Here is a 22,442-nt window from a genome sequence, read left to right on the forward strand (position 1 = left end):
TTGCAAGTCTGTGGAAATAGAGCCAATGATTGAAACTAGCTAGATTGCTTTATACTGAGTTAGCATGTACAGATCTTTCTGCTATAACTCCGGTTTCTTTAATGCACATTCACTATCGTGATTGAATTGGGACGTATATTTTAAAAGTTCATGCTTTAGAAATAATGTTGGCTGTAATGCGATTATATCGCCAACACTTTAAGCACTGTTTCCAAAGTACAATTTTTCAATAATGCGGGGTTGAACAAGAACGCAACCTTCGCATTATGGAAGAATTATCTATACAACAGAGGCCAAATGGCTTCTGTGCTGTAATGTCTCCATGGCTCTGAATAGATTTTGCATTCCTGGGAGGAACTCTCAACACCTGTATTATCACCAGATACTTCTGATCTGCAAAGGTAACGTATTTAATACAGTGAGCCATGATTTCAACAGTGGTTAAATCTTACTGGAGTGATGTCTCCAACATAAAGAACATGGTCTGCTAAATATTCTCAGATTTTGTTCTCCTGTTCAAGGTGCATGAGCTGCAGTAGACTGAACTAAGCTTAGTGTTGCTGAATGACAGGGTACAGTTTCTTTTGCTACTGGGCGCCAAATGCTTACAGCTATCTTGTTGGCAGTTCTGCATGTCTGTTAGACTTGTGTTAAAGTTGAAGAAGGTAACCGTGGAAAGAAGAGCAATTCTTGGTTTGGAAGTTAGGAGGGAAGTTTTATAGGACATTATTCACCTATCTGGTTCTAAAAGCAGTTAGTTGATGTATCATTTTCTATTGAGAAATGTATCCACGAATTCACCCTTTTCTCCACTAAGGGGCGCTACAAGCAATATGAAGAATAACAATGCTAAACTTGCAAATATATTTTAAATCCTTTGGAAATTTGCCCACTAGCTCTAAAATTATGCCAACTAAAGTCTTAACAAATAACTATTTAGAATTGCAATAGCTTCTTAGAATTCCATGGATTAGGAACTTTGCATTTTGTGAATGTGCTTTTTTTTGACGATGTTTTTAATTTCCCTTGTATACACCATGTTCAATTGAGAGAGTCTATGGCCTTTGTAATACCCCTGGAAAAACAGCTGCAAATAATTAACATAGTGAAGAGAGAATCCCATTGGCTTTTGTTTTCTCGGGAGAGCTTAGTGACCTATAATATGAATGAAATCTGACAGTACAAACAAACCTAAGATGTCTAATTCTGCACCACAAGGTGGTTAGGCATATTGAAATATGCCTGCTGTGGAACTAATAATGCTTGCTGTATATTATACACGAATCCAACATAACCTTTGGGTAAGGGTTGATGCGCAGGTCACTACAGAAATCCAAATGTTACTTTAAGATTAACAGTTCCAGACCTACCTCAAAATTTGCATTTGCTTGCTTAGTCATGAAATGCAACGAATGGGCATGTGCTGACTAGCTAACCTCACCACAGATGATTTGGGCTGTTATGAAGTTATGCAAGGAATATGTTTGAACTATTTGAAGTCAACATATATTTAATTAAAGCTGGATAAGCTGTCAGATTCATTTACCATGTCATGATTAATCATACCAATGAAGCTCTGACATTGAAACTTAAGTACTGGAAGTTTTAAACAAAAAAATTTATTGGTCTGTCTTTATTCTTTTTCTTTCAGTACCTGATATGACACAAATTAGAATTGTTAATTTTAAATTTCATCTGTTAATTTTGCAATTTATTGATGGGATTACTTAAAACAGTGCACAGGTATATTGTCCATTTGAGGACCCCGATGCTTGGTTTCCCTCTGCTCACAGTTTCACAAACTTGGATTGCAAAATGTCATTTGTTAAATGGACAAGAGCAATTCTAATCATTGTCGTTATTTATCAGTTATAACAAATTACAGACCATTATTTTCACCAAAGAAGTGAATTGGTTTTCACTGAATTCTTTTCCACATTGAGCAGTATGATGGGTCTAGAGTGTGATCTTGGAAAAGCACAGCAGGTCAGGCAGCATCCAAGGAGCAGGCGAATCAATGTTTTGGAGATAAGCTGTTCATCAGGAATTGTGCTTTATATTCCCTGGAAACATGCATATTTCACCCTCTGTGCACTGGTTTTCAATCACAGTTGAAGTTCTGTATCTATAATGAGATGACCTTTGAGTAAATTACAGACTGTTGTCTTTTGAAGACCAGCATGATAACCAGAACAGAAAAGTCATTTCCCTAGTAAATGACCTGATGTCAAATGTGCTAGTTATAATTTTGAAAGTATCACTTTTCTATTCAGTTTATTGAATCATTGTTGGAATCAAACTCTCTCCCTACCCTGCTCCCTCAAAATCCAAATTAATCTCCATTCTGCCCATTCTTAAATTTTTAGCTCATTTATCTTCACTCCCTATTTGGAAAACTTATTTGCATAATATTTATTGCCACTGATCTACATCTGTAACCTGCAGTGGTTTTGATCTTTAGTCAGGTGATCACTGGCATGATTTGTACTTTAAAACTGAGGTACGGTTTTGAATCTCTCTGGGATTGGGTTTACATGCATATGATTTTTATCCATGGTTTTTTGCTGCTGACCTTGCAATGATTTAGAATTTTACTTTATCTGTGCTTTACTCCAATGCTACTACCTGCATTTGCAATACTAATCTGGAGTATCTCAGGTATCTACACGTATGTTGTTCCCAAGGCTATTTGCTCCTTACTTTGAAGTGAGTCTCTTCTACTCATGTATTGTAATACTGCTTTTGCACCTTACAGAAGAGCTGAATGCTAGAAGGGAAGTGAGTTGATTTCATTTCGTATTTTCACCTCTGCCGAGATACAGTGAAAAGTATTGTTTTGTGTGCTAACCAGACCAAATCATACCTTTACAAAAGTACATCAAGATAAAAGAATAGAGTTCAGAATATGGTGTAACAGCTACAGAGCAGATGTAGAGAAAGATCACCTGTCATATGAGAGGTCTGTTCGTAAGTTTGATAACAGCGGGGGAAAAAGCTGTTCTTAAATCTGTGGTATGTGTTTGAAAGCTTTGGTATCTTTTGCCAAAGGAGTAGAGTATAACTGGGGCAGGAGGGGTGACTGACAGAACAACAACATTTAATTGTGTGGTATCAAGCACCCGTAGCAGAACTGACCACTAACCCCATTCCCCTCCTCTCCTCACCAACTCCAGAACAAAATGTGCATGGAAGGCATCAACAAGCCATTAAGTGATCCAGTTGTGTCACTTGCCTGCTGTGAGGCCAATTTTTCTTTAGCTTTGGAATCGCCAGCTACCACCTCAAGTAGACCACCCCAGAGTCCACCCTTAACATAGGGTAGTTTACATGATCTTTACCACAAAGAAGGTGGCTCAGTAGTGAGTGACTTGATCTTTTGGAGCTAGAGTCAGACTCTCAGCAGCCCAGGATTGTACTGTGCGAAAATGCAACTTCTGCTTCACAAAGCCTGAGGGTCTTTCCACTGGCTTTCCTCTGTACCAGGCAGTCTGCTTATATACTGGCCAGAGCAAGCATGATGTATTATCCAACCTGGTCAAGTAAAATATTGCAGCTAATATCCAGGTTATTACCATAGGACCAAGAATGTCATTATAATTGCATTTTTGTTCTAAACCTTTCGGGGGTGGGGTGCATCCCTGTGTGTGCACGCGAGGGACAGCATTATGATTGCCTATGGGGAGCTCACTCTTGAAACCCAGTCTTTAATTCCAATGATAGGAAGTCAAGGACAGTGGAGTTTTATTAATCATAGCCATGCATCATAGAAGGAGGCTTTTTTAACCCATCAAGGACTGTTCATGTTTCCAGGTTTCTTTCAGTGAAAACAGTGGTCTGTGACTTAGTTTTCTTTCTGTTCTGCTGTCTGAAGCAAATAATTGGTCTAGCAGAATTTTGTCTCTCATGCCCTCTGCACCTGCCTTCCAACAAAAGGCATTGACAGTTTGAAAGTTGCAGAGCCACGTCCACAACTCCAGTGGTAATGTGGTTTGAGGATTGTAGTAAATTTAAACATAAGATCTGAGACCATTGTATCTCAATCTTTTTTCTTCTAGATGTATCTGTTGGGTTCTGCTATGTACACCGTAAAGGATTTGTTGAAAGAGAAAAATCACCGATTGCACCTAACACTACGGTCAGTAATACAAAATACTGTGCAAATACTGGAAATCTGAAGTGAAAACAAAATGCTGGAAATGCTCCACAGATCTGGTAACATCTGGAGTGATCATCAAAGTCGATATTTCAGGTTGAAAGCTTTGTGTAAGAACTGGAAAAAAATCAGATGTGATAGTTCTTTCCCCACCTTGCCTCTCAAATCTAACTGGGGCGGTCTGTAGTAGGGTGGAAGGCAAGAAAGTGTATGGATGCCAGAAATATGATGGTCAAAGGCAAATCAATATGGTAATAGGACAAGTAAAGTCCTCTACATCCTTTTATGTTTCTTGTCCCATTACCACCATCTCATGCGTTGCACCATCATTTCTTCTGTCATTTAATCACTACTTATCACTGCTTTTTTTGCTCTCTTGCCTTCGTATTTGCCTTAAATCTGTTGAGTCTTTTACATTTTGCCAGTTCAGATGGAATAAGTCAACTTGAAATATTAACTTTGTTTCTGTTGCCATGCGATGATGTAGTAGTTATATCATTTAAAAAAAATCCAGAGGCCCATGTTAATGATCTGAGCATGCTTGTTCAGATTCCATTATGGTACATGTGGAATTTAAATTGGGTTCATTAATAAATCTGGAGTAGAAAGCTAGTTTCACTGATATCATTCATTCATCACTTATTGCAAAATCCTAACTGGCTCACTCATATTGTTTAGTGAGGGAAAATGTGCTGTCCTGAATTGGTCTGGCCCACAGCAATGTGATTGGCTCTGAACTACCCTCTGAAATAGCCCCTCAATCCCACAGTATTCCAGGACAGTTCGTGATGGACAGCAAATGTCAATGTTAACCTCCTCCTAGGAAAGAACAAAGGAACATTTCTAGGGCAAAAGCACTATGTGAGACTAATTGGATAAATCCTTAATTTGGGCAATGAACAGAATGGCAGCCTCTATTGTTATATAATTCCATAAATTTTGAGCTGTTTCATTAAAATCCACATAGGTGCATTATTGACTGTTATAATAATTAAAAATGCTGTAAATGCTTAGTAAGTCTGACAGTATTTTTGTTTTCTTTATTCTTTCATGAGATGTAGGTTTCTGCCAAGGCCCGTGTTTGTTGTCCTACGTTGCCTGTGACTTTCTAGGGCCCCTTCAAAGTGCATTTGAGAGTCAACCACATTTCTGTGGATCTGGAATTAAATGGAGGCCAGATTGGGTCTGACTGTTTGTTTTTTATTAAACCATGATTTGGTATGGTTTCACAATTGCTATTAATAACTGAGGCTAGCTGTCAATTTCAGATTTCCATGAGCAGCTGTGTGAGATTTGAACCCATGTTTCCAAACCCTTAGCCTCTTAATTGCCATTCAAGTGATATCACCAATGGGGTCACTGTCTGCCCTTGTGTTTTCTACTTCACACGTTTTGAATGTCACTGTTAAACCTATTTCAGCACTAGTTCAGGCAGTTAATTCCAGATCATAACTGGTGTAAGTTTCAGTTTCCTCTCTGGTTCTTTTGCTAATTGTCGTAATGTATATTTTAAAATTATTTGCTGTACTGCACTGCTAGCCAAAACCTTTCTAGCCATCAAAAATGCATAAGCAAGACTGATCTTAATAAAAATTAGATGAGTGAAGAATCAACCTTTTTGTTTTCCTATTTTCCTTTCTTCCCTATCCCTTCACTCTGATGCCATCAATATATTTTACTGCAGGTCTGCTGAAAATGAGCGTGTGGGTAATATTACTGTGATAGCTTGGCAGATGGAAGGCAAAATTGAGGACAAGATTCCTGTCAGCCGGTCACCTGACACCACCAATGGAAGGGTAACTGTCCCAAATGAAATTGATATCACTGATTTGGTCAGTTCAGGTTATTTCCTTGCCAGAATCGAACGAGTCATAAGTCATGCATGCAAACTTAAGCATTCACGTTTATCTTAAAGTGGCATCAATTTTGGCAGAAACTCCAGCTTTTTCTCCAAGATTCTGTCTGCTGACAGGTAATCTGCATGTATATGTAAGAAGAGAAAAATAATTCATGTATGCTTACCTGGAGCATGCATTATATTATGGAAGAGAAACAGCATTGATTTTAAAGAAATGAATCTAACACACAAACTATTTTCATATATTGTGATTGAGGAAGCAGGTGTATTTTTTTTTTTAGAAAACTAGGCAAAATTTAGTGGCTGAAATTCTGTTCATGGGTAACATTTCAGTTCAAGTAGGTATAGGTGCAGTCAAAATCGCCTCCACTAGCAACAAGATGTTCTGACCACCAAAGGAGAGGCTGATACCACTGAACTTGAAGCTATATGTTGATCCTGCTGCAAAGCATCCATGCCTGTTCGATGCATGAGGATATGGTCAGACATAATGCGCAGTTAAATTACCTATTGATGCTTATCATCTAGGCTAAGACAGCTGCAATCTCCAATAATAGTGTATATTTTCCAATGGCCACTTGCCACAGTGGAGGAAATTAGGGAGGAAAGTTCTATATGGGAATGCCTTTTGATAACTTGTTTCCCTGTGTAACCTTGCAGATGGTTTTGCCGGTTGACGAAAGTTTAACAGAATCTTTGAGTATTCGTTCAAAACACTCTTCACTGAAGAAAGATCCACTATTACGATCAGGTAAGTAAGGGTCAAGTGCTTGAATTTTGTAGACTTCAAGTTTTCCAACTGCCATTTAAAATTTGTGTTACATACTTTGAACTTTTATACGGTATAGTTTTCTTGAACTGTCAGTCTAGCTTTTACGCGTAGTTGTTTGTTTGAACCCCACCTGAACAATATTTTAATTGAGAATTGTATAATACCCATCAATATTTAGCCATCTGTCTACTAGAAGAGCTGCCTCATGGTGGTCCACCCTGTAAAATGAGTGACACTTTTGCCTGCATAAATGTGGGGTAGACATGTGAGGCTGTAATAGATATAAATAAGTTAATTGAGCAGGTGACAAGGTAGCAGATACAGTATGTTGCAAAGAAGTATTCATTTTGGTCGTAAGCTTCGAAAGCAATGTTATGTTTTGAAAGGAATGAACCTTTTAAATGTTGATCCAAAAAACCGAAAGAACGGCAGACACTGACCCCCCCGCCCATTACCAACCTTTTCCCAGCTGCTATGTATTCTGAAAAACGATCGCTGGACCTGAAGCATTAACTCTTCTTTCTCTCCACAGATGCTGCTACACCTGCTGAGTTTCTTCATCAATTTGTTTTTATGTTGTAAATGTTAGTAGAATTTGGTGTACTTGTAGAAGGATCACAAAGCTAGCAGTTCAGTGCAGATGTCATGATCTCCAAGGAAATTTGGAAGCACAAGAATAAAAGTGTTTTACTCTGTTTAGAGTTTTGGTGAGACCATATCTGGAACATTATATGCAATTTTGTCTTAACTTTTAGGAAATGTATACTTGCCTTGGAGATGGTTCTGCAGAGAGATACTGGATTGGCCCCTGAGATGAGAGTGTTGTCCTGTGATGAGAGGCTGAGTAAATTGAGTCCATGGTCTTTGGAATTTAGAAAAAGATGGATAATCTCATTGAAGGGTATGTGATTCTGAAAGGGCTGGACGAGGTGGAAGCAGAGATTGTATAACCTGGGGGTTGTAGAACATGGGTATAGACTAAGATTAAGCAGAAGATTGGTTTGGACTGAGAAAAGTGGAAATTTCTTTAAAAGATTGTTATTCTTTGGAGTTGTCCACCATGAAGGATTGTTGATTTTTGAACATATTTAAGGTTGAACTGAGATTTTTGTCTCAGGATATTAAAGTATATGGAAAGCAGCAAGAAAATGGAGTTAAAGCTGGACATCAGCCATGTTTGTGTTGAATTGTGGAGCAGGCTCAAAAACCTATGATCTTCTAATCCTACTTCATATGTCCTTTAAATGGCTCATTGCCCATTTGTTGCAGTTAAGGAGAAATCTAGCTGTGTTGCAGCTTATTTTAGTGGAGGCAAGTGAAAAGGTTTGTTCTGAATGAAAAAGCAAATGATTGCTGATAATTTGTCTCGAGCCAACAGGTCCATGTTCAACATGAACGGACCCTGTTACAAATTTTCTCCAATTGCATGCATTCAACTCCAGAGAACAAGCAATGTGGCTTTAGAAGTCTTATACGTTTAGAAGTTATGTAACAAAGTCAAATCCCTACAAATAAAGGGAAGCAAATCTGACCAGTCACAAGATTGCTTTGAGATTTTTTATTCACTCCTGGGACAGGGGCATTGCTTGCTGGCCGGCTTTATTGCCCATCCCAAGTTGCCCTTGAGTTAGACTGTTATAACAGTGATGAATTAAAGCTGCATATCATGGGGAGAAAAATCTTTAATGTCTATATTTTAAAACTTAATTGCAATGATAAATATAAATATAAAATTAATTATTCTGTCCTGCAAATCTGCTATTTACACTCCATCTCAAAAAGAATATCCTTTAATTCCAGGAGCCTTTGTAAGCAAATGCCGCATCTTCAATCTTAGTTTTCTTTCGAACTATTAAACATGTCCTCCCACAACTCTCTGCCTGAATTTGTTGAAATTCCATTTTTGAATGCCTCCAATCAGATTTACAGAGTCATAGAGATGTATAGCATGGAAACAGACCCTTCGGTCCAACCTGTCCATGCCGACCAGATATCCCAACCCAATCTAGTCTCATCTGCCAGCGCCCTGCCCATATCCCTCCAAACCCTTTCTATTCATATACCCATCCAAATGCCTCTTAAATGTTGCAATTGTACCAGCTTCCACCACATCCTCTGGCAGCTCATTCCACACACATATCACCCTCTACGTGAAAAACTTGCCCCTTAGATCTCTTTTATATCTTTCCCCTCTCACCCTAAACCAATGCCTTCTAGTTCTGTATTCCCTGACCCCAGCGAAAAGACTTTGCCTATGTATCCTATCCATGCCTCTCATAATTTTGTAAACCTCTGTAAGGTCACTCCTCAGCCTCCGACGCTCCAGGGAAAACAGCCCCTGCCTGTTCAGCCTCTCCATATAGCTCAAATTCTCCAACCCTGGCAACATCCTTGTAAATCTTTTCTGAACCCTTTCAAGTTTCACAACATCTTTCCGATAGGAAGGAGACCAGAATTGCGCACAATATTTCAACAGTGGCCTAACCAATGTCCTGTACAGCCGCAACATGACCTCCCAACTCCTGTACTCAATACTCTGACCAATAAAGGAAAGCATACCAAACGCCGCCTTCACCGTCCTATCTACATGCGACTCCACTTTCAAGGAGCTATGAACCTGCACTCCAAGGTCTCTTTGTTCAGCAACACTTTCTTACTATTAAGTGTATAAGTCCTGCTAAGATTTGCTTTCCCAAAATGCAGCACCTCGCATTTATTTGAATTAAACTCCATCTGCCACTTGTCAGCCCATTGGCCCATCTGGTCCAGATCCTGCTGTAATCTGAGGTAACCCTCTTCGCTGTCCACTACACCTCCAGTTTTGGTGTCATCTGCAAACTTATTAACTGTACCTCTTTTATGCTCGCATCCAAATCATTTATGTAAATGACAAAAAGTAGAGGAACCAGCACTGACCCTTGTGGCACTCCACTGGTCACAGGCCTCCAGTCTGGAAAACAATCCTCCACCACCACCCTCTGTCTTCTACCTTTGAGCCAGTTCTGTATCCAAATGGTTAGTTCTCCCTGTATTCCATGAGATCTAACCTTGCTAACCAGTCTCCCATGGGAACGTTGTCGAATGCCTTACTGAAGTCCATATAGATCACATCTACTGCTCTGCCCTCAGCAATCCTCTTTATTACTTCAAAAACCTAAATCAAGTTTGTGAGACATCATTTCCCACCCACAAAGCCATGTTGACTATCCCTAATCAGTTCTTGCCTTTCCAAATACATGTACATCCTGTCTCTCAGAATTCCCTCCAACAACTTGCCCACCACTGAGGTCAGGTTCACCGGTCTATAGTTCCCTGGCTTGTCTTTATTGTCCTTCTTAAACAGTGGCACCACGTTTGACAACCTCCAGTCTTCCGGCACCTCACCTGTGACTTACTCTGAAATAAAAACAAACTGCTGGAAAAATTCTGCCGGCTTGCTAGCATCTATGGAGAGAGAGAAAGAAAGTTAACATTTTGAATCCAGATATGGTTTCTTGTCCTGCTGCAGTTCCATAATGGCTCTTTATCAAAGATAGAATTGACATCCCATAGGAGTGTGGTAATGTTAAATGATCCATCAATCTATTTGTAGCCTTTGTCATTGCTAACAGTGTTAAAAATCTTACAACACCATGTCATAGTCTATCAGCTTTATTTGGAAGTACTGGATTTTGGAGTGCTACTCCGGTATCGGGTAGTTGTGGAGCAGGATCATAAAACCTTAAGGTCTAACGATCCTGCTCCACAGCTACCTGATGGAGGAGCAGCGCTCTGAAAGCTAGTGCTTCTAAATATACCTGTTATGAGATTCTTAACTTTGTTCACCCTAGTCCAATGCCGGCACCTCCACATGTACATCCTTCTCTATGTCCTCCCCCACTGTGGGTCAGCTAGCTGGGATTCTACAGGCCTGGTTCAATTTTTGTTTGTCTGATTATAGGCAGAGTGTTCCCATCCCCTTCCCTCATAATATCTCTGGTGTGCCCTAAATATTTATCCTTGGTCTTTACCTATTTCTTAGTTTGTTTACCCTCTGTGATGTCTAAAAATATATATGAAGTCATAAAAGTCTGTGCTCATTGACCTACACTTCTAATTAAACAATGCTTTGAATTCTCATACTTGTTTCCATTTCCTTCATGGCAGGGGACAACGGTGAGAGTAGTGGCCATCACTAAGGAAAAGGTGCTAGGGAAGCTGAAAGCTCTGAAAGTCGATAAACCAGCAGGAACAAATAGCTACACTCCAGAGTTAGGAAGGAATGGAGGAGATTGGGGAGGCATTAGTAATGATCTTTCAGGAACAAATGGAGTAAGGGTGGGTCCCAGAGGACTGGAAAATGGCTAATATAACACTCCTGTTTCAAAAAGGCAGAAGCAGAAGACAGGAAATTAAAGGCCTGTTAGCCTGACCTCAGTGGTTTGTAAGATTTTAGAGTCCATTATTAGAAATGAGATTGCAGAGCACTTGGAAGTGCGTGGCAAAATAGGTCTGAGTCAGCTTGCCTTGTCTGACAAATTTCTTCAAAGGTAGAAGACAGAGGGTGGTGGAGGGTTGTTTTTCAGACTGGAGGCCTGTGACCAGTGTGTGCCACAAGGATCAGTTTTGGGTCAACTACCTTTTGTTATTTATATAAATGATTTGGATGTGAACATGAGATGTATAGTTAGTAAGTTTGCAGATGACCCCAAAAGTGGAGGTGTAGTGGACAGCGAAGAGGGTTACTTCAGATTACAACAGGATCTTGATCACATGGGCCAATGGGCTGAGAAGTGGCAGATGGAGTTTGATACAAATAAATGTGAGATCCTGTATTTTGCGAAAGCAAATCTTAGCAGGACTTATGCAATACACTTAATGGTAAGGTCCTAAGCAGAGTTGCTGAACAAAGAGATCTTGGAGTGCAGGTTCATAGCTCCTTGAAAGTGCAGTCGCAGGTAGATAGGATAGTGCAGGAGGCATTTGGTATGCTTTCCTTTATTGGTCAGAGTATTGGGAGGTCATGTTGCGGCTGTACAGGACATTGGTTAGACCACTTTTGGAATATTGCATGCAATTCTGGTATCTTTCCAGTCGGAAAGACGTTGGGAAACTTGAAAGGGTTCAGAAAAAATTTACGAGGATGTTGCCACGGTTGGAGGATTTGAGCGGTAGGGAGAGGTTGGATAGGCTGGGGCTGCTTTCCCTGGAGTGTTAGAGGCTAAGGGGTGACCTCCATAGAGGTTTTTAAAATCATGAGGGCATGATTAGGATATGATTTGGAGATGCCGGTGTTGGACTGGGGTGTACAAAGTTAAAAATCACACAACTCAAGGTTATAGTCCAACAGGTTCCATTGGAAGCACACTAGCTTTCGGAGTGACGCTCCTTCTTCAGGTGATTGTGGAGGGCTCGATCATAACACAGAATTTGTAGCAAAAAATTGCAGTGTGATGTAACTGAAATTATATATTGAAAAATTGATTGTCTGTTAAGCCTTTCATCTGTTAGAATACACTGATAGTTTCACTTCTTTCATGTGTAAATCACAAAACCCTTTTTTTAAAGTTGCATTCTCGTGTTAGCTGTTAACAATGGTGATAGCTAGACAATATGTTGAAGGTGTTAGCCCCCTGTGTTCTGTCTATGACCTGATGTTATAGATTGACACGCACACACACTTTCTCACACTCAACCCCCACCCCAGACAGATAGAGACACACAGACAGACAAAGACCCACATGCACACATATATTTTGTTTGGTGATTTTGTACTTGGAGTTACATTGCTCAAAAACTGCATGAATTAATGTAGAACTCTGAGCTCAAAACTGCATGAATTTATGTAAAACTCATCACACTTTTTAGATTGGAATCAATCTAAACATCAGGTCATAGACAGAGAACACAGGGGGCTAACACCTTCAACACATTGTCTAGCTATCACCATTGTTAACAGCTAACCCGAGAATGCAACTTTTAAAAAGGTTTTGTGATTTACACATGAAAGAAGTGAAACTATCACTGTATTCTAACCGATTGAAAGGCTTAACAGACAATCAATTTTTCAATGTATGATTTCAGTTGCATCATGCTGCAAATTTTTGCTATAAATTCTGTGTTACGATCGAGCCCTCCACAACCACCTGATGAAGGAGCATCGCTCCGAAAGCTAGTGTTCTTCTAATTAAACCTGTTGGACTATAACCTGGTGTTGTGATTTTTAACATGGTTAGGATAGATAGACAAAGTATTTTCCCGGGGGTCGGGGAGTCCAGAACTAGAGGGGATAGGTTGAGGATGAGAGGGGAAAGATATAAGAGACCGAAGGGGCAACGTTTTCACGCAGGGGGTGGTACGTGAATGGAATGAGCTGTCAGAGGAAGTGGTGGAGGCTGGTACAATTGCAACATTTAAGAGACATCTGGATAGGTATATGAATAGGAAGGGTTTGGAAGGATATGGGATGGGTCTTGGCAGGTGGAATAAGATTTGGTTGGGATATCTGGTCGGCATGGACGAGTTGTGTCCGTGCTGTACATCTGTCTCTGACTGTTAGAATTCCTTTGAGAAGATAATGAGCAAGTTACATAAAGTAAAGCCAATGCTCGTGATCTATGTGGATTCCAGAAGGCCTTTGACAAGGTGGCTTACAGGAGCTGCTAAGTAAGAGCCCATTTGTTTGGGCAAAGTACTGATATGGAGAGAGGATTGGCTGACTGAAAGAAGGTAGAGTGTGGAGATAACTGTGACTTTTTCAGGATAGCAGCTGGTGACTAGTGGAATTCAACAGGGGCCAGTGTTAGGATTAGAATTATTCATGTTATACACGAATGATCTGAATGAAGGAACTGAGGGCATTGTTGCAAAGTTTGCAAATAACACAAAGATAGATGGGACAAGTAGTGTTGCAGCAGGGAGGTTGCAGAAGGACTTGGACAGGCTAGAAGAATGGGCAAAGAAGTGGAAAATGGATTATAATTTGGGAAATTGAGAGGGTATGCACTTTGGTTGGAAGAATAGAGGCATCGTCTGCTTTCTAAATGGAGAAAGGCTTCAGGAATCTGGAGCACAGCGGGATTTAGTTGAGGATACTCGGAAGGTTAACATGCAGGTTCAGTTGGCAGTTCGAAGGCCAATGCAGTGTTAGCAATCATTTTGAGAAGGCTAGAATATAAGAGGGGGTGGGGGAATGTTGTATTGCTCAGCCTGTGGTCAGACTGTATTTTGAATATTAAGCAGTTTTGGGCCCTTTATCTAAGGAAGGATGTGCGATTAGATTAGATTCCCTACAGTATAGAAACAGGCACTTTGGCCCAATAAGTCCACACCGACCATCTGAAGAGTAACCCTCCCCAACTCCATATTTACTCCTGACTAACACACCTAACACTATGGGCAATTCAGCATGGCCAATTCACTTAACCTGCACATCTTTGGATTATCGAAGGAAACCGGAGCACCCAGAGGAAACCCTTGTAGACACTCGGCGAATGTGCAAACTCCACACGCAGTCACCCGAAGTGGGTCTTGAACCTGGGCAGTGCAAACCTCTGAGCCACCGTGCTGTGATCGCATAGGAGATGGTCCAAGTTGGGGGGTGAGGGGGGAGGGGAGAGGAGAGATTGGGACTTAAGGGCACAGAGTGAAGGGATGACCCTTTAGAACTGAATCGAAGAATGTTTTTCAGCCAGAGGGTGGTGAATCTGTAGAAGTCAGTGCTGCAGAAGGCTGTGGAGGTAAAGTCATGGACTGCATTTAAGAGAGATTCTTGATTAGTAGGGAGAAGGCAGGAGAATGGGGTAAGAAGCACATCAGCCATGATTGAATGGCTGGGTAGACTCAATGAGCCAAATGGCTGAATCCTGTATCCTGCCCACAATCCTCTGATATCAGTACACATCTAATTCTGGCATCTTGAGTATTCCTGATATCAATGGCTGTAACACTGGTGGTCATGTTTTCAGCTACTAGTCTCCCTAAGTTTGGAAGTTCTCTCCCTGCAAACTTCAGCCTATCACTCCCTCTTTCCTCCTCTAAAATACCTCTTAAAGTCTAACTATTCGACTGTCTTTGGGAGAAATTGTGTCATAAAGGTAAAATCACTGGTTTGGCAATCCAGGCGCACAGTCTATTGCTCTGGGAAGAAGGGTTTGAATCCCACCATGTGACCTGATGTGATTTAATTTCAATTAAAAATAAGCCAAGTATTTGGCTATCTGTTGTAATATCACCTCATGTAAACTGGTGTCAAATTTTGCTTTGTAAAGTTCCTGTGGCCTTCCTTGAGATGGTATGTTGTTATTGGCCATACAATTTCTTAAATGTATGCTTGTCTATACTGATGTATTGGACAACTGAATATCAAAATCTAACCTGTTTTTTGCAGTGTTTGGGGGCGTTATCTGTCGGATGTATCGTTTCCCTACAACTGACGGGAACCACCTACGGATACTGGAGCAGATGGCAGAGAGCATGTTGTCACTGCATATCCCAAGACAATTTGTAAAACTGGTTATTGAAGAAGATGCAGCAAGGTAACATCAATTTAGTTTCTAATTGTACCATGAATAAATGGCATAATTATTGCTGTTCATCATAGATCAAATCAAGTAGACTGATCTGAATTTATTACAGATTCAAACTTCTTCAGCCTTTTCAATTTTTGTGCCCACTGTTTTGGCTGTTTTTCTGTTATTCAAAATACAGTGCTTTCAATGACTAAATAATCAAAACTGTATCACATAATAAATCAATTAATGAATAATTCTGTAATAGAAAACAGTTCTCTGTATTGGTAGCTATGAGTCATAAAAATGCTGTTACCTCTTATCTGCTCTGTGAAATGGCCTAGCAAGTAATTCAGTTGTAGCAGTTAGGGTTGTGCAACAAATACTGGACTCAAAATATTTTTTTTAATTGTGTTCTCTAACAGACTGCTACCAAAGCTTAGCCTCTGAAGAAAAATAGGACTTTATTTTGTACTTCAACTTTTCAGGGTAATTCAGATAGTCAATTCAAATCGGTTAGATGTTTTGAATATTTGAACTTCAAGCTGAGCCATATAGTTCCTCCTCAAAATTCTTGGCCTTTTTGAACCTCGCTATCCAAAAACACTTGGGTACTTTTAATGATGTATTTAGTAAAGCATGGTCATTTATGTATTGGTAAGATATGTAATTCATATAGAGTCATACAGCACAGAAACAGGCTCTTCAGCCCAACTAATCCATGCTGACCATATTTCTTAAACTGGACTAGATCCAGTTGCTTGTATTTGGTCCATATCCCTCTAAACCTTCCCTATCCATGTACCTATTCCAAATTGTACTCACCTCTGACACTTCCTCTGGCAACTCGGCCTATACATGCACATCTGCCCCTCAGATCCCTTTTTAAATCTTTCCCCTCTCACCTTAAACTTATGCCTTCCAGTTTTGGACACCGCTGTCCTGAGGAAAGGGCCTTGGTTATTTACTTTACTTATGCCCCTAGTTAGTTTATAAACCACTAGGAGGTCACCACCTCATCCTCCAACGCTCCAGAGGAAAAAGTCCTAGCCTGAGTCATGCAGCACAGAAACAGGCCCCTTTGGTTCAATTCATCCAGCCAATTTCCTAAACAAAACTACTCCCATTTGCCTACGTTTAACCCATATCCTTCTAAACCTTTTCTGATTGATGTATCTGTCCAAATGTCTTCTAAATATTGTAAATGTATTTGCATCTACCTCTTCCTCTGAGTTCACTGCATACACAAGCAAGAAGGTTGCCTCTCCGGTACCTTTTTAACTCTTTCTCCTCACCTTAAAATTATGGCCTCTCATTTTGAACGGCCCAACCCAAGGGAAAAGATCTTTGTTAGTCACCTTATCTATGCCCCTCATGATTTTATAAACCTCTATAAGGTCACCCCTCAATCTCCTAAGCTCCAGTGAAAAACGTCCCAATTTATACAGAGTTTCCTTATAATGCAAACCTTCCAGCTTCAATAGGATTCCTGTAAATCATCTTTGCACCCTTTCCAGTTTAATAGTATCCTTCCTATAACAGATGACCAGAATTGTATGTAGTACTCTGAATGTGGTCTCACCAATATCTTGCACAGTTGTAACATGATAGCCCATCCCCTGTACTTAATGCTGTGACCAATGAAGGCAAATGTGCCATTCTCTAAATTCACCATCTTGCCATTAGTGATGCCACTTTCAAGGAACTATGTACCTGCACCCCAGATGTCTGCTTGACAACACTCCCCAGAGTTCTACCATTAACTAAGTCCTGCCCTGGCTTGTCTTGCCAAAATGCAACACCTTGCATTTATCTGAATTAAACTCTCATCTGCCATTCCTCGGCCTACTGGTCCAGTGTAATGTTGAATCATTGAATCATAGAGGTATGTAGCACAGGTCCTTCGGCCCAACTTGTCTGGCCAACCAGCTTCCCTAAACTGAGCTTGTCCACTTGCCTCCATATGGCCCATATCCCTCCAGACCTTTCCTATCCATGTACCAAATGTCTTTTAAATGTTGTACCACCCTCCAACACTTCCTATGTCAATTCATTCCATGTATGAACCGCCCTCAGTATGAAAATGTTGCCCCTCAGGTCCCTTTTAAATCGTTCTCCCCTCACCTTAAACCTCTGCCTTCACTTTTAACTTTGTTTCTTTATTCTTCTACTTTGTACCTAAGATTTTGTACCTAGATATCATTTTGAGGCTGGGAATGGCAACTTTGTACACACTTTTCACTGTATTCCTTTATCCTTGTACTTGAGTACACGTGACAATAAAACCTAATTCTAATTCAGTTGAATATGCCTGTTGTGATTTTGTACTTTTTCTATAACTATCTTTGTGAATAATTATTCTGGATGTTTGCTACACCACTGCTGTTTTAGAATGTACCTTCTGCTTTTAGAATGTAAAGTTGACAGTAAGGTATAAGATATGTGCAGTCAATTAAAGATTTGGTGTGATGTTTGCCTTTAGAGATTAACAGCTTGAAGGCAAGACTATGAAATAACAGGTGGGCTTAATTAGCCAAGGATTGAAACCATAGCATTTGCAATAATGCAGTCCAGAGAGATGTTTTGTTTTGGGACTTTGAACTAAATTAGTTTGAAAGCGTGTAACGTTAGGGGTAATGAGTTTAAAGGTTAATTTGCGGATAGCCCAGAGCAGGCCTTGTCATCATTAAAATGGATGATTATAGGAAGGCTGTCTGATTTTTAATTTATCTGCCTGTTTCCTGTAGGAGGATATTAGCTTTTGGGCCTTGTTTTGTTGACCATGTACTGAAGGAAGTTAGCAGAAATAAATAGAATGCAGTTCTTCTTAACACTAAGTGGGCTAACCACTAACTTCATTGACAAGTGAAAGGCGGAAGAAACTTCAGGCATTAGCATTTTATTGCAAAAAAATTAATCATATCAATTAGACATGAAGCACCTTGTGTTGAGGGAGAGGCAAGGTAAAAGTTGTGAATGAATGCATGTTTTTCCTGGCTCACTGTAATATGCAGGAATATAAAATAAATACATATCCGCCCATCTCCAGCAGCTGATTTTGACAGTGCAGATCACTTTTTGTTTGCTTGTGATGGTATTGCAACATTAATGACATTGTTTTGCAACTTCTGACTATGTATTATGGTCCTACTTGTGTTCCTGGGGCACATCAGCACTGAATTCAAATGGTTAAGAGGTGGAACACTTGGTGACCACTGCACACATAGTCGTCTTGATATCACACCCATGTCATTTCATTGAAGAGGCAGGGTTAAAAACCAAGCATAACAGAACCAAACATACACTGTTAACCAGTAACAAGGGATGTTCCAAACTTTCTTTTAAAGCAATAAACACTCAGATGGTTGCTTAATGTTTTAACGAAGACCATTTTGCTTTCAAAAAACACTAAAGTGACCCAATAAATTGGGCAATGTTGATATGATTCAATTTGTTGCAGCTAGCAAACTGATCGTAAAACAAAAAGCTTATTGGCCAATTTAGTTTCTAGAAGTTAAGCATGGAAAAAGCTTCTAAGGGTCTAATTTTGTGCTAAATGACTCGATGACTCTCTGAATCTATAATCTATAAATTTGAATTAATGTTTTATTGTCAAAAAGTATTTTCTTTTGGCTTGTGATTGTTCTTGGCTTTCTTACAGGATATGTGAATTAGATGATCTAGGTGAGCTATCCCCCTGCTGGGAGAATCTTCGAAGACAAATTGTAACTCAGTACCAGACCCTCATAATAAATTACCAGGAGAATTTAACAGAGCTGCATCAATATAAAGGTTGGTCTACATTATAGAATATTTTAACACCTAATTGATGGGTAGCATTGTTAAACCTTTCAGTTACATTTGCGCATTAGGTGGTCTATTCAGAATCTGGAAATACTGCCTGTTTTGCAGCCAGTGCATGACTCAAGAAGGAGTTATGGCCATTTGACAGAACACTGTGCAGGGGTTGCAAGTCCCCTACATTACTACAGTGATATGCCTCTGAAATATTTTCCACAGGTCTTTGGGCATGCAGAGCAGATGTCTCTCTAAGTATTGAGATCCAGAAAGATTTTCTTTGTATCTCTGGCACTGCTCTGTGTTCTTATTATAGCATTGTGTCTCAACTTGTTGCAACTGTTTAACATTCCAAGCTGCAGAATTTATCTGTTGTTGGTCACAAAGATGGTGATCCTCCATTATAAGGTTTCCCAGCCATGGGAAAGTGATTCAATCTTGGTTCAGGGAATTGCTTGCAATCCAAAGACATCTCTGACCTAACATAGGTGTCCAATGACCTTGATGCGCTTGAAATAAAAACAGAAGTTGCCCGAGAAACACTACAGGTTTGTCAGTGCCTGTGGAGAGAGAAGAATATTCATTGTTTCAAGTCCAACACGATTAGGAACTGAACGTGCTTGGATAAGTAATGGGTTTTATGCTGAAAAAAGGTAGCGAGAAGGAATGAATGGAACAATTAACAAAGTGTACCACAATAAATGATAAAGAGTACGCAGGTGAAGATTGGGTGTTAATGGTGGACCATAGGTGAGCTTGATTCAGAGTAAGTGCATGCAAACAAGTCACTGGGGGCTGGAGTGGAGGAATTTCAGAATTAGACAGTAGTACATCAAAGACCAACAGCCAGAGCTCTAGATGGCCTACAGTGCTGGGATCAAGAGGTGGAGCCACCGTCTTGGGTTGGAGGATGAGTGCTTGGACCAAGAGCAGTCCCTGGCCCTGTGATCTCTGTCCCTGACCTTGCTGACAGCCATCTGTGTGCAGACTCTTGAATAGTGACAGCCCTGTCCCAGTCATTAATTCTCCATTGCCACAGGACCTAACAAACTAGTCACATAGAATCTGTATTTAACGTGCGGCCTTTGGAGCAATATCGTTGTCTACACAATTTTGGCGGCTTGAAGATCCTGTGACATGTCCCATCACAATGACTCGGGCCCCATTGCCTCTGCAACCTTTCCACAATGTTCACAACCTGCTGTGCAGGTAGGGGTGTTCAATGTATAAATGTCTGAGTGTAAAGTTTTGAGCTTTAAAAGTATAGGAGATGACTAACATATATGTAGGATTTTATTGTAAACATTTTGAAATATTGCTCAGTTTATCTAGCTTACAATGGTCTTCTGCAGGTCCTTCTTTCAAGGCAAGCAGTTTAAAAGCTGAGAAGAAATTAGAATTTGTACCTACTAATTTGCACATTCAGCGGATGCGGGTTCAAGATGACTCTGGGACAGGTAATTTCTTTGAGTAATTATTTCAATTTTACCACTTATCAACTGTATTTTAAGTCAAAGAACAAGACTTCTGCTCCCTTTTAATGCTTAATATTTAAATATGTTTTTTAATGTTGCTGATAAGTTTTGTTTTAAGTAGTAGTGTTTTTCCTCTCGTTCGTCCTTGGTATACTTTATGCTTCAACAATTGAGTTGGCTTCATGTTTCTTAATTTTCACTTTATTTGCTGAGCAGCAGTGAGTTGGTGACCAGGAGTAATGTGTGTTGCAAGCAATCCTTGTGATTGATTAAAAAGAAAATAGGAAAGATGTTGTGAAACTTAAAAAGGTTCAGAAAAGATTTACAAAGATGTTGCCAGCGTTGGAGGGTTTGAGCTATAGGGAGAGGCTGAATAGGTTGGGGCTATTTTCCCTGGCGCACAAGAGGCTGAGGGGTGACCTTACAGCAATTGATAAAATCATGAGGTGCATAATAGTGTGAATAGCCAAGGCCTTTTCCCCACGGTAGGGGATTGCAAAACTAGAGGGCATAGGTTTAATGTGAGAGGCAAAAGACTTAAAAGGGACCAGAGGAACAACTTGTTCACAGAGTAGTGTGTGTGTGGAATGAGCTGCCAGAGGAAGTGGAGGAGGCTGTTACAATTACAATATTTAAAAGGCATCTGGATGGGAATATAGATAGGAAGGATTTAGAGGGATATGGGCCAAATGTTGGCTAGTGGGATGAGATTAATTTGGGATATCTGGTCGGCATGGACAAGTCGGACTGAAGGGTCTGTTTCCATGTTGTATATCCCTCTGACTATGACTGTATTATTGGGTCAGGAAAGTTTTACAAACTGATGTAGTCATTTCCTCAGAGTTTATTTGGTTGAAACTATTCTGAACGTCTTCAGAACTGGCAAAAACCTTTTGCTTTGGAACGTAAAGTTTATTAGATTACTTACAATGTGGAAACAGGCCCTTCGGCCCAACAAGTCCACACCGACCCGCCGAAGCGCAACCCACCCAGACCCATTCCCCTACATTTACCCCTTCATCTAACACTACGGGCAATTTAACTTGGCCAATTCACCTAACCTGCACATTTTTGGACTGGGAGGAAACCGGAGGAAACCCACGCAGACATGGGCAGAACGTGCAAACTCCACACAGAGTCGCCTGAGGCGGGAATTGAACCCGGGTCTCTGGCGCTGTGAGGCACCAGTGCTAACCACTGTGTTACCGTGCCGCCCACTAGTGCTGTTGCATAGAAATTATAAAACATACATGGGCCCTTTTTCCCAGTTGATCTACACTGGTAATTAAGCACTACACAAGTCACCTCCTCTCTTAGAATCTATTTTTCTTCATCTCTTGTATTTATCTAGAGATTATGGATTTTCTAGCAAAATGTCCTGGAAATACTTGGATGCTAGGCGTGGCACGGTGGCTCAGTAGTTAGTACTGCCACCTCACTGCACGAGCGACCCAGGTTTGATTCCAGCTTCAGGCAACTGTCTGTGTGGAGTTCGCGCATTCTCCCCATGTCTGCGTGGGTTTTCTCCCACAGTTCAAAGATGTGCAGGTCAGGTGAATTGGTCATGCTAAATTGCCCATAGCGTTAGCTGCATTAGTCAGAGGGAAATGAGTCTGGGTGGGTTATTATTGAGGCAGCAAAGTGGTTAGCACTGCTGCCTCTCAGCACCAGGGTCCCAGATTTGATTCCAGCCTCTGTGTGGAGTTTGCACATTCTCCCCATGTTTGTGTGGGTTTGCTCCGGGTGCTCTGGTTTCCTCCCACAGTCACAAAGATGTGCAGGTCAGGTGAATTGGCCTGATAAATTGCCCATAGTATTAGGTGCATTAGTCAGAGGGAAATGGGTCTGGGTGGATTATTTTTCAGAGGGTCGGTGTGGACTTGTTGGGCTGAAAGGC

General features: G+C 40.5%; 1 protein-coding gene across 18 annotated transcripts in view; it reads left to right on the forward strand.

Moving 5' to 3' along the window:
- LOC122550870 (inositol polyphosphate-4-phosphatase type I A) overlaps positions 1 to 22,442 on the forward strand; it is a 208,463-nt gene that overhangs the window by 108,622 nt on the left and 77,399 nt on the right. For all 18 annotated transcript variants that reach the window (XM_043692246.2, XM_087988345.1, XM_043692245.2 and 15 more), the window contains 6 exons: positions 4,056 to 4,135; positions 5,838 to 5,949; positions 6,672 to 6,762; positions 15,152 to 15,299; positions 18,934 to 19,064; positions 20,423 to 20,527. In XM_043692246.2, the coding sequence (XP_043548181.1) occupies positions 4,056 to 4,135; positions 5,838 to 5,949; positions 6,672 to 6,762; positions 15,152 to 15,299; positions 18,934 to 19,064; positions 20,423 to 20,527 (667 nt within the window). The remainder of the gene's footprint in view (positions 1 to 4,055; positions 4,136 to 5,837; positions 5,950 to 6,671; positions 6,763 to 15,151; positions 15,300 to 18,933; positions 19,065 to 20,422; positions 20,528 to 22,442) is intronic.

This window comes from Chiloscyllium plagiosum, unplaced genomic scaffold (genome assembly GCF_037043375.1).
Source record: "Chiloscyllium plagiosum isolate Xiang-an unplaced genomic scaffold, Cpla_swu_hap1 HiC_scaffold_6, whole genome shotgun sequence".
Taxonomy (NCBI): domain Eukaryota; kingdom Metazoa; phylum Chordata; class Chondrichthyes; order Orectolobiformes; family Hemiscylliidae; genus Chiloscyllium; species Chiloscyllium plagiosum.